Genomic DNA, 12935 nt, shown 5'->3' with positions numbered 1-12935 from the left:
TCTGACTGAAAAAGTTTTTCCTCATCTCAGTTCTAAATGGCCTACCCCTTATTCTTAAACTGTGGCCCCTTGTTCTGGACTCCCCCAACATTGGGAACATGTTTCCTGCCTCTAACGTGTCCAACCCCTTAATAATCTTATACGTTTCGATAAGATCTCCTCTCAAAATCTAGGGTGATGTTTCATTACAGAGCCGAGGAGTTAGGGGTACCATATTCAAGATGAGATATATATTAAACGAAAGCCCAGATTGCAGATGGGATCGGCACAGTGTTTTGGTGTGGTGGAGGGGATTTCTTCACCCCTTAACCAGCAGCTGTTAATTCATTACTGTTTGTAGGAACTTGCTCTGTGCAGGTTGGCTGCTATATTTCTTGTATTTTAACAGTAACCACACTTCTGAAATACTTTATTGTATGTAAGCACCTTTGGAAAGTCCAGAAGTCATGGTGAATCCTCTATACATCATAAAATCATGCCGTTTTACAGTATTAAAAAGAGCCAATTTGATCCATTTGACCTGGATCATTTGACAACTAATTCAGTTCTCCCTGCTTACCAGTTCTGTACTCATATCCCCACATTTCCTGCTCTTGTACATTTACCTCTTTACTGATTGAACGCTTTATTGCATGTTTCCACCACCTTTATCAGCCAATGCCAACACTAACCTTTGGCGGCAATGAGGAAGTTTTCCCTCGTGGTGCTTCAAATCAGTATCCTCTAGTTAGCAGTCACTCAGCCATTGAGTCTGAAGAAGGGTCTCGACCTGAAACGTCGCCCATTCCTTCTCTCCAGAGATGCTGCTTGTCCCGCTGAGTTACTCCAACATTTTATGCCTATCTTCGGTTTAAACCAGCATCTCCAGATTCTTCCTGCACACTCAGTCATTGAAAACAGGTTCTCACAATCCATTCTTCCTGATCCTTTCAAGTCATTGGAGACACAAGAGACTGCGGGCACTGGAAGCTGGAGCAAAAAACAAACTGCAGGAAAAACTCACCAGGTCAAACGACATGTGTGGAGGCAAAGGGATGGTTGATGTTTGCGTTGGTACCCTGTATGAAGACGGACGTATCGGGTTGAGAGCCGACACCAATCCCGATGCAGAATCTCGACCAGAAACACCAATCATCCCTTTACCTCCAAAGATGCTGCTTGATTCCTTCAGTTTTTCCAGCAGTTTGTATTTTTTCCAAATCATTACCCCTGAAAGCAGAACAACCCCAGTTTCTACAGTCTGAACTCGTATCTGTAATCCCTAACCTCTGGAACCATTATTGCAATGCCTTGATGTCCATCCTAAAATGTTGTGCCTTTTATTGAAGAGTACCTCTCGCTAAATTGCAAGTTGTACAATTTGATACCAGTCTGTTGCTGAAGGTGCTCCTCAGGTTGACCAGTGTGTCAGGGTGGGGGTGAGATGTATTGTCCAAGATGCTCCGCAGTTTGAGGATCATCTTTCTTTCCGAGACCACCTCCAAAAATGGCAGAGATCCTGAGTGGTTTTAATGACAACTGATAAACAATATGGTGACCAGCTTTGATTCTGCATTCATTTCATTGTGGTATGTAGTAATATATCTTGACAAGCACACATGTGAACAAATTGTGTTATGACCATTGAAATGTAATTCATTATTAATGTAATGTCAAATAATTGATAGAGGTTGTGCAGTAACTTGATTGAATGGATAATCAACATCCAATAAGCAACAAGGTCATATTGCCTGTTGCTTCTCCTCTGCCTGCCAGCTTGGCATTATATGCAACCTCCCGGCCACAGTGCAGTTTAGTTTATTGTCACGTGTATCGGGGTCCAGTGAAAAGCTTTTGTTGCGTGCTAACCAGTCAGCGGAAAGACAATACATGATTACAATCGAGCCTATTTACAGTGTATAGGCACACGATAAGGGTATAAGGTTTAGTGCCAGTAAAGTCCGATCAGAGGTAGTCTGAGGGTTTTTTAAAGATTTTTTTTTAGATTTAGAGATACAGCGCGGAAACAGGCCCTTCGGCCCACCGAGTCCGCGCCGCCCAGCGATCCCCGCACATTAACACTATCCTACACACACTAGGGCCAATTTTTACATTTTACCCAGTCAATTAACCTACATACCTGCACGTCTTTGGAGTGTGGGAGGAAACCGAAGATCTCGGAGAAAACCCACGCAGGTCACGGGGAGAACGTACAAACACTGTACAGACGGCGCCCGTAGTCAGGATCGAACCTGAGTCTCCGGCGCTGCATCCGCTGTAAGGCAGCAACTCTACCGCTGCGCCACCGTGCTCGGTATGAGTTCACCAAATGAGTTCACCAAAGCAGGCAGTGGAGGTGTTGTGGTGGGTTTGCACAGGGGACGTTACTGTGCCTCATGATCCGAGGGACTCTGGTTGCTATTTTTGTAAATGGCACCCTCCATAGCTGTGATTGAGGCAAGTTTTGCAGGATTCTAGTCCTGCCTGTGTCACTTGTCATGGTTGAGCATACAGTGATGGAAATGGGGGGGGGGGGTGTACGCAGGGGGACGGGGCGTTCCCCTAGTTTTCAATTCCCAGCTCGGGTTTAATGAGTACTGCAGAAAGATTCGAGTCGTTTATCACTTTATTCAACTCAGAAGAAAACGATTTGTTAACTGCCACTGTTAGCACTTGTTAACAGCCAGTAGTTAACAGGTAGTAGTTATACAATGTGTCATGAGCATACTATTATTCACTCTCTCATCTGACAAGGAAAGACAACTTTTGACATTCTTCCACTTGTTATCTATCTCATCATAGCCAGCAAACCACATAACTTCTCTGCCATACTTCTCCCTCTGAAGTTCCTCCTCTTCCTCCTGATCGTTCCTTGGCCCCTTCCTCTTTCTTCTCTACAGATTCCCTGCAATCATATCATCTGGAACCTTGATGATGGAATCTGGACTAATTGTTAGGTCACGGACTACAACATGTCCTCCTGTCCATGTTGGAACCTGGTGTAGTAATGATTCGATTTTAAAATGATCATTTAAGGTATTCCTAAAGTTTCCTTGACCAGGTTTTAAGCTATTTTCTATACGTTTCTTGTGTGATCTCATGCCCAATTTTATTTAATAGCACTACTGTGAAGCACCTTGGGTAATTTCGCTGCTTGAAAGTTGCCTTCTACATTTAAGTTGTGAGATAGCATAAGTTGTTATTCTATAACAATTACATTCTCAATGAAATATACTGATGGATTACTTTATAGCAAGGAGAGGGAATTAATTGAATGCCTCAGAGTCACCTTTGAATCAGCGCACTGAATTGCCCCAGATTTTCAAAGATAATATGAAAGATAAGATTTCTGTGAAAATACATGAAAAACAAGTTTAAAGACTGGGGATTCTGTTTACTCGGAGCAGCCTAGGTAAAGGGTCAGAATTAGTCCATCGTGCAGCTCCAAAGGTGAACCAAGTAGGAGGGAAGACGGGAGTAATTAAAACTGATTGCACAAGCTTAGCATTGTAAGCTACCAGCAGCTAACTTGATATTTAATATTTGGTTGGGGTATCTAAAGCAGGCAGGTGCTTGTGCAACTGTAACCCAGTAAGAGTTTAATGTTTGGGAGTGAAAGGGAGAAGGGAGAAAACGAATGATCAAGTGAGATCTAACAAGGTGCCATGACATATCGAATACATGTTTAAGTCACCTCCCTCTAACCAGTCCCTAAACTGTTCAGAGAACCATCGCGCATTTCTGCCACCTCTTTCTTTAGTCATCTGGGTAAGTGGGGACGTTTAGCGTATAGATGCATCAGAGCAATAAGCCAGCCAAGGAGTGGCCAGGTCAGGAGAGACCCTTCTCCTGAAGCCGACTGCTGCGGTGGTGAAGTAGTTTGTGAACCTTGACAAAGTTTGCAGTATCTTTTCCCAATGCTCACTTCAGAATGCGAAAATCCAATAACTTTCCTCATCAAAGTTGCACAATATTGTTTTTCTCCATCTGTTTTTTTCCCTGTTTTTCTGTACTCTGCTGATCCAATGTAGAAACTTTCTTTTACCTGATGTGTTGGTCCAGGAGGCAGATAACAAGAGTCGGCTCTGAAAGTGGAGGATTGCTTTACTTTGCTTTCCTTTTTACCATCTACTCACAGATGTTGCTGAAAGGTTAACGCATGATGTGCCGGATTGTAGTCTCTTTTATTTTGGATATGCTGATCAACCTCTCAAACGATCCCTGGTCCAACGCAGAAAAGAACTGAACTGGTTTAACCGGAGCGGTCTGAAGGGTACAGAAAGGAAGGCAGATGTGGGAGCTGCGATTTCCTCCAGATGTGGTTTAACAGGTTGGCATCCTGCATTGGAATCTATGATTGTGTGATTGAAATAAGTGAGCGTCAGAATTACACTCAGAAAATTTAGGTTTGCAAATCCACTCATACCATTAATGTGACTTCTGTTCTTTCTTGCCTTAGTTAAGCAAATTGCCCCATTTCCCTCAATTGAACTAAATTACCTTTTCATTCATTCATTCATTTTATTTTATTTCGTACATGTTAAAAGACAACAATTAAAAAACAAAAAACAGAAGAAATACAAAGAGTTTCATCCTTGTTATTAATGCCTCTGTATCTTCAAGTCAGGTGGGTTTGCAGCTTTTAGATGTTGATTTTGAAGTGTTACATAATACATCAGAGCTCCATTTTCATCAAGTGAGATTGAGGGGATTCCTGGAATATTGTTTGATTCATATACTATTTTCACTTGAAATATGCCAGATCATATATTATGTATTTTATCTCGTCACCCAGCCAAAGGCCCACTTACTCCGAGAAAAGGAATTAAGTCGAGGTGTCTATAAGTACAGGACTTCGTGTCCTCTTAATTCCAAAGCAGAAACTGTCAGAATCTCTATATGCGTAGGAAGGAACTGCAGATGCTAGTTTACACTGAAGATAGAGACAAATGCTGGAGTAACAGCAGGACAGGCAGCATCTCTGGAGAGAAGGCATGGGTGATGTTTCGGGTCGAGACCCTTCTTGTTGACACAAAAGTGATAATGACATATTTTAATGAATAATTGCACATCGCATTCAACCATTAAGAGCATCATTTTTTGCAACAAGTTGTTCTGCAGAGTTTTCCCTTATTGCAAAGAATAGAAAGGTTCTTCACCTGCACCCTTTCTGGGGCTTTTATCAGTGGATTGTGAATTGAAAAGGTATATTTGTAGTGGGTTTATAGTTTCCTATTCAGTTACCAGTAGCATTTAATCAAGGAAAAGGTGTTGCTCAGCAGACTTGGTTAAGTCGAGGACAGTTCAGACTGTGTCTTGAATCCCAAGCAAAACTCTCCCGAAATAAAGTTGAATAAAAAAGTGAATTGAGTCTTTTGGTTATAGTTAGGCAACACTCATTTGGTCATTGACTGGAATACTCACTTTAAGGGAGGAAAGGGTAATTTAAGGAGTCAGCATACTGCATACACCTTCTCTCAAAGTTTGTCTTTCTTCTTTGTTCAGCTGCAGAATCTGACCATTTGCATCTGATGAGCTTCAAGGCCCTATTTGCTCCATCATTTAGAACAGTTCAGCACAGGAACAGGCCCTATGATCTGTAAGGGGTTTCTGCGCCGAGCCTTCGCCCGACCTAAGGTCCCCGTGCCTTGCTCTGATCCCTTGACCAGGCCGCGCATACTGGTTCCCCGTGAGTGGTTCGACCCACTCACCCCCTACGGTTCTAGACACTGGACTTAGATGCAGGAGCGTTGATAGTGCAGAAAAACTCAACCAGACCAGATTTGAAGACCAGGGTTTAAATGGAAAAGGCTTTTATTGAGCGCTTGGGACTATTGTACATGAATGCTCTTCACAGTTCTATAAGACATATCTATAAGACACATACTGAATTACATGAATACTTTTGCCCCACAAAACTTATCTAAATTACTTATCCTTATCTAATTACCTAATCCTTATCTATCTAAAATATAATACAGTGCCGCCTTCCCAGGGCGGCTCAGCTAATCCCTGTCAGGGCTGCAGCGGGTCGTCTCCTGCGGCTGCACCACGCTGTCTCCCACCTTTGATCCTCTGCAGCCTGTCGCTGCCTGGCGGGGGCTAAACCTCCTCTGAAATGTTAGCTCTCTCCTCCTCACTTGGCTCCGGTACCTCGGGGCGTGATTGACCTCTGGCCAAAACTTTCTAGGTTGGGGTCCCCTGCTAGACCTACGGAGAGTCACCTTAGGCACTGCACCCTGGACAGCCTGGCTGAGGACCGGTTCCTGCCGTGCCGCAGCTCGGGTACCCTCCGCAGCTGCCGACCCTGGCCCCGCCTCATCCAGCTCTGCCCCCTTGGTGCTGGGTATACCCGCGGCATCCGGCCTCACCCTGCCTGTACCTACAGGTGGTGAGCCTCCGCCCGCTACCCCCGCCTTCTGGTGCTTGAGTCGGGGACGTTACTGTCGTCCCCCTCCGACTCCGACTCCTCCGTAATGGGATCCAGCCCCTGGTCGAGCTGATCAGGCCCTTCCTCGTCTGAATCCCACCCAAAACGCGAGACTCTCCATTCCTGGAGAATGTCCTCCCCCCTCACGCAGGCAACCTTGCCTGTCTGCGTGACCTGCCTCATCCTTGGCTGTGAGTCCCCACTCCCAGGGCTGGCCCCTGTGGTTGACCCCTGTGCTCCAGGCTTACAACTACCTACCCTACCACAATCGTGTTTGTGGGTCGCAAACGCGTTCAGGTTGTTCCCCACACACTCTTGCAGTTCGGCCGGGACCTCTGCCACCATGCGCTCGAGGTCGTAACCCTCGGGCGGCTTCATGGTGCACAGTCCCTTCCCCCTCTTTTCCCCTAATCCCCTTCCCACCCCCTGCTGTCCATTTCATCAGGATACACTCCCATGTGGTGCGGAGTGCTCCCAAATGAATGGACAGCGGGATGGAACGCGCGCCAGCCTGTTCCTTCCCTGTGAACCCCGCCAGTGCGAAAGGGACCCCCGTGGACAGGGGAGAGTCAAAGGGTTCCTCTGTGTGGACCACGGTGCATGAAGCCCCCGTGTCCAACAGGTAACTGCCCCTTTGCCTCTCCACTACCATCTCCACAAGCGGCCTCTTCCACGCATCGTAGCGGAGAGGACACAGATAGGCAGGCTGCGCGGGCTGATGTCATTGGGGAATGTCCAGTGCCCCCCCCGTACCCGGGGAGCCGGTAGCGACTGCCACCTTCCCCTGTGCTGTCATGAGGGACCGCATCACCTCGATCATCGTTTCGATGATCTCGGGCTTAACTGGGACCTCGGTGCGCTGGGTGGTGCCAACCCTATCTTCCTTGGTGTGGACCCTGCAATTCTTCCGCCAGTGCCCCACCTTACCGCACCTGAAACACTTGGACTGTGCGGTAGGGTTACCCTCCTGTCGCCACTCCTTTTGGACCGGTGCAGTAGCCTCCGCCATGTGCACCTTCCCTGTTACGAGTCGGGTAGACGTACTCCGGGTGTTCCTATACCCTACCGTGAGACGGTCCAAAACCGCCTCCTCCGTACTATTTGTGGGATCAAACCAGGCTTTCGCCTGCTCCCTGACGGCCGCCAGGCTGTTTGATACCAAACAGCGGAGCCACTGGGCCCTCCCATTCCCGACCAGATCATCCCGCGCGGGGACGTGCGGGCAGTTGCTCTGGTAGACTGACCACAGTCGCGCCGCAAAAACCTTTGGGGGTTCTCCCTCCATCTGGAGGGTCCTCCCCAATCGGGCAAATGGACCCTCATCGCCCATCCCCAAAACTTCCAGGACCTCGTCCCGTAGGAGATCGTAGGTCCTGGTCCCTCTTTTACTCTCATCTGAGAGGCATTGGAGGATCGAGCTGTCCAGGGAGAACAGCAACATTTTTGCCCGTTCTCCCTCGTCGCAACCGTTGATTGCGGCGGTTTGCTCGACCTCCCTAAAATGCAGCGAAGGGTCCCCTGATTCGGACAATTTCGTTACATGCCTGATCATGGCTCTTAACTGCTGGGAGCTGTGGGGCACCACGATCTCGCTTTGAATGGGTCCGGCGTACCCATTCAGCGCGGTGGGTCCCCGTCTGGTTTCCAGGACCGGGAACATGGGCGCCGGTGCCGAGTCTTCGACCGGGAGCTCCTCTCTCTCTCTCTCCCCTACACTACCCCTTTCCCAGGATGCCTCGTAGCTAGAGGAATTGTGGAGTCTGGGGGCCGAAGCCACCACGGTCTTTCTGGGGACCGGAACCGGGACTTTCGCAACCGCCAGCGACTGGCTCGCTGGGGGGTTCATTAGATAGACCAACCCTTTTACTTTATTTAAAGCACTCCGCAGACCCTCTATCTCCTGCAGGCAGGCCCCGTGGTCGGCCCCTTCCGACCTGTCCTCCAAAACCATTTTGTAGGCTGCCCTAACCCCCTTGAGGTTCTCTTCCTGGGTCTCCAGCTGGCGGCTCAGGGAAGCGCACTGTTCCCTGAGCTTGCCCTTACTGCGCATAGCCTCAGTGATCTGGCACTCCATCAGCTCTACCCTGGCTTCGTGGCGGTTGGTCACGACCCGGCGCTCCTTGTTTAAAGAGTCCAGAGCCTCAATCAAGTGGTGCCCACCTGCAGCCTTCTCCTCTACCTCCTCCTGAAGGTCCCTGATCTGGGCTGCCTGTGCCACAACCACGCGGTCCAAAAGCTGGACCTGCTTTTTATAGCAGGTCAGCCAGACCGCCTTTTCTACAGATTTCTTGTGGGCTTTACTGGCCGTCCACCGGATCGCTGCATCCAGTGGGCGCTTGTCCTCTAATAAACCACACATCCATTGTTTGGTGATATTCACCTTGCTAAAAACATAGTCCGCAATGCGCTCGTCCATTACATCCCTAGTTTTCAAATCCTTTTCTGGTACACTATCGTCCTGCTGCCAGTGTCCCTTCGTGGTCGCCATTATCTGTAAGGGGTTTCTGCGCCGAGCTTTCACCCGACCTAAGGTCCCCGTGCCTTGCTCTGATCCCTTGACCAGGCCGCGCACACTGGTTCCCCGTGAGTGGTTCGACCCACTCACCCCCTACGGTTCTAGACACTGGTCTTAGATGCAGGAGCGTTTATAGTGCAGAATAATTCAACCAGACCAGATTTGAAGACCAGGGTTTAAATGGAAAAGGCTTTTATTGAGCGCTTGGGACTATTGTCCATGAATACTTATACAGTTCTATAAGACATATCTATAAGACACATACCGAATTACATGAATACTTTTGACTATGAATCATAAAACGCACAGTTCTACAAGACATATACATGAATACCTTTTACTCTGAATTCTAAAACGCACAGTTCTACAAGACATATACACGAATGTAAGATGGGGAACGTACGACACATCGCAAAATTGACCAACACATATTCCTTTACACACCCACGTTTATTCAAACCACCCTCCCCTCTACACTAAACTATGTCCAGGATATGCAGGATTGGGGTACATGCTCACCATGGGGCTATTACTGGGGTTACTGGCTGTTCGTGCTGCTTCTCCGCTGCTTTCCGTGAGGGTCGTGCTTGTCCCGTGAGTTTCTTCCTTCCGTTCCTTGCGTTCCTTGCAGGTTTTCTTGCAGTATTTCTTCTCGAGTTGCGTGCCGGTTCCTCTCTCTTGCATCCGTTCTTCTTGCCTGTCTTTTCTTCCTCCTGCATCCGTTTGACTTGAGTTTCTTGCATGAGTTTAAAACCCAAAAGTCGTGGCCAGTTATACTATTCTGACCCGTCCTATCTCCCGCCAGATCTTGGGATCTCTTTGTTTAAAATATATGTATGAGTTTTCTCTCTGATCTGCGCTTATGTCCGGGGGTACCGGGGATGGTCAGACGGTGTTAATTGGTATTTCGTTGCGAGGTGATGGGTTTAACTGGTTTCCCATCACCTACCAGGTAGTGTTCTATGGGCTATTGTGCCCCCTTAACGAGATTAACTGTGTAGGTCGGCTTGGGGCATTGTGAGTGTGCTGATGTCAGCGCCCCAGTGTCTGGACTTCGACCTGGTTTCGCAGGTTTCTGCATGGCCAATACCCATCCATTGTTCTGGCCGTGGCTTTGCAGAAACCTAGAGACTGGGCTGTAAGGTTTTTGCTCTTGTGGCTGGTCACGAGGTCCTGCGGCCATTTTAGGACCCACAGATTGTGACATCCCTTGGTAAACTGACCGCAGCCTTTCTCCGCTATCAGCCCCAGTCTCCCGTTTAAAATGTCCAAACTGCAGCTCTTTGGTTTGGTGTTGATTGCAGAATGAGGGAAAACTTCTCAAATCTTACAGATCCACACTGTCCATTTCAAAATGTCACCTGCCATTTCCTCCTTCCTGGTTGCACCCTGTTTGCTGAGCAAATTCACAACCACGCCTTTGCCAATTTTAGACAGAACCATTATACTTTGCATTCCTGGCTGATCGTCACTTTGTAACGTCGGTTAAGTCTGAGCTCATTCAGTACATGGTTTATATTCCATCCTGTTTTACTGACTGAAATGCATGTGTTTTAATATTCACTTCAATGTTTTCAGATTTGAGGCTTTCACTCTTCCTATCTCTGCAATCTCCTCAGAGATTCTGTCATCTTGAATATTCCTGGCTTCCATTGCTTTAGTTATTGCAGCCTAATCTTTAATCCCTAAATTTCTTTCTCTTTCCACCACTCTACATCTCTCTCATTTAAAAAAAAATGCTTCTTAGGATCTTCCTCTTTGACAAAGATTTGGATAATGGTTTGTGCAATGTTAGTGTTGTGTTGTGTTATAATGATAAAACCATTACCATTTGCAAACAAAAACAGAAAATGCTAGAGGTAGAGGAAAGGCAACAGTTGTAGAAAAATTAGCCGTTTTAATATTTCAGGTTGATGAGCATTTGAAAAAGCCCTTTGCAAGTTGTTAATTTTATAATACAGATACCCATTGGGTGTATAAGAAAATAACTGCAGAAGCTGGTACAAATCAAAGGTATTTATTCACAAAATGCTGGAGTAACTCAGAAGGTCAGGCAGCATCTCGGGAGAGAAGGAATGGGTGACGTTTCGGGTCGAGACCCTTCAGTCTGAAGAAGGGTCTCGACCCGAAACGTCACCCATTCCTTCTCTCCCGAGATGCTGCCTGACCTGCTGAGTTACTCCAGCATTTTTTGAATAAATACCCATTGGGTGTATGCTGCCTTCCAGAGAATAATCCCGTCAAACCCATTCCCCATTCTTTATATCTCTATCTTTCTGCAATTTATTGTGTCTCACACATGCCCATCAACATCCTCTGATTCTTTTTAGGCGTATTTTACCGTGGCCAATTAATCTACAAGCATGTCTTTGGTTTGAGACAATTGCCGCATTTAGAGAGAGCCCACTGAGTCATGGTGAGAACGTACGTAGACAATGCCAGAGGTCAGGATCGAATCGGGAACATCAAAGCAGCAGCAATAACTGTGCACTAATGTGAATCAGGGAAAGATCAAGATGTATTTTTGAAACCAAACTTTGCACTGAAAGCAAACGCTGTTTCTGAAAAGCAGCATCTATCGAAGATGTGAATTGTTTTTTTTAACATTTCAGGTATTGGTGCCAGCCCCTATGTTATGAACTGCAACGTGACCATCGACACACAGGATCTGAACGTCGGCCAACAGATTGCCTCCGCCGTCCGTGGAGCAAATGTTGGTGGCCTCACGGGTATCCAGGCAATGGCCTTTCCTCATGAAGGTACTGTGGAGATTGCCTGTAACGTGGAGAGCTTTAAAGGTGCAACTTCGTCACCTCTGACAGAAGAGATGGAGAAACACATTTCCTATTGCGTTCAGGGTGAAGAATACGTGTACTTTTCCCCAAGTTCTATCGAGAAGCATATTGAAAAACTGGCTAACAACTTCGGAGTTGCAACAGTGGGCACCGCTTTAGTTGGTTTTACACCTGAACGTTGCAAGCATTTGGCAGAAAAGGCCATAGGGGAAGGAACTGGAGAGTTTTGGAAGAAGCGCAAGGTCCTTACAATGTAAAGTGAGGCCTGTTGGCATAATTACTGCTGTTGTGTTTATCACATTGTATTGATTGCACTACATGGGGGTTTCTTTATCAGTCTGCTATATTTTTTTTAGATTTTTAGATTTAGAGATACAGCGCGGAAACAGGCCCTTTGGCCCACCGGGTCCGCGCCGCCCAGCGATCCCCGCACATTAACACTATCCTACACACACTAGGGACAATTTTTACATTTGCCCAGCCAATTAACCTACATACCTGTACGTCTTTGGAGTGTGGGAGGAAACCGAAGATCTCGGAGAAAACCCACGCAGGTCACGGGGAGAACGTACAAACTCCGTACAGACGGCGCCCGTAGTCAGGATCGAACCTGAGTCTCCGGCGCTGCATTCGCTGTAAGGCAGCAACTCTACCGCTGCGCCACCGTGCTAGTTATGACCTTGGGAAAATTAATAAGAAGATAGACTTTCAATGAGTGGGATGAAATACACATGGAGGTCTGGCAGCCAGAATAGACATCAGGAAAAAAAAAAGGGTGGTCAAAAAGGCGTTTGGCACATTGGCCTTCAGTCAGAGTATTGAGTATAAACTCGACAGTCGATACAGACCCAGTCAATATAGACCCTTCTTCAGACTCGACACGAAAGGTCACCCATTCCTTCTCTCCGGAGATGCTGCCTGTCCCGCTGAGTTACTCCAGCATTTTGTGTCTATCATTGGTGTGAACCAGCATCTGCAGTTCCTTCCTGCACAGAAATGTGAAGATACTCTCCGGGACTCCGGGATTTGAGGAAGGATATTCTTGCTATGGAGGGCGTGCAGCATAGGTTCACTAGGTTAATTCCCGGAATGGCGGGACTGTCGTATGTTGAAAGGCTGGAGCGATTGGGCTTGTATACACTGGAATTTAGAAGGATGAGGGGGGATCTTATTGAAACATATAAGATAATTAGGGGATTGGACACATTAGAGGCAG

At 47.1% G+C, this 12935-nt stretch overlaps 1 protein-coding gene across 6 annotated transcripts in view; it reads left to right on the top strand.

Moving 5' to 3' along the window:
- Positions 1-12935, top strand: part of ftcdnl1 (formiminotransferase cyclodeaminase N-terminal like 1) — a 27578-nt gene extending 14643 nt beyond the window's left edge. For all 6 annotated transcript variants that reach the window (XM_078404163.1, XM_078404164.1, XM_078404167.1 and 3 more), the window contains 2 exons: positions 4118-4309; positions 11537-12935. In XM_078404163.1, coding sequence (XP_078260289.1) covers positions 4118-4309; positions 11537-11976 — 632 coding nt within the window. In that variant the 3' untranslated portion in view covers positions 11977-12935. The remainder of the gene's footprint in view (positions 1-4117; positions 4310-11536) is intronic.

This window comes from Rhinoraja longicauda, chromosome 8 (genome assembly GCF_053455715.1).
Source record: "Rhinoraja longicauda isolate Sanriku21f chromosome 8, sRhiLon1.1, whole genome shotgun sequence".
Lineage (NCBI taxonomy): Eukaryota > Metazoa > Chordata > Chondrichthyes > Rajiformes > Arhynchobatidae > Rhinoraja > Rhinoraja longicauda.
Note: the sequence above shows the minus strand (reverse complement) of the source record. Positions and strands in the feature narration are given on the sequence as shown.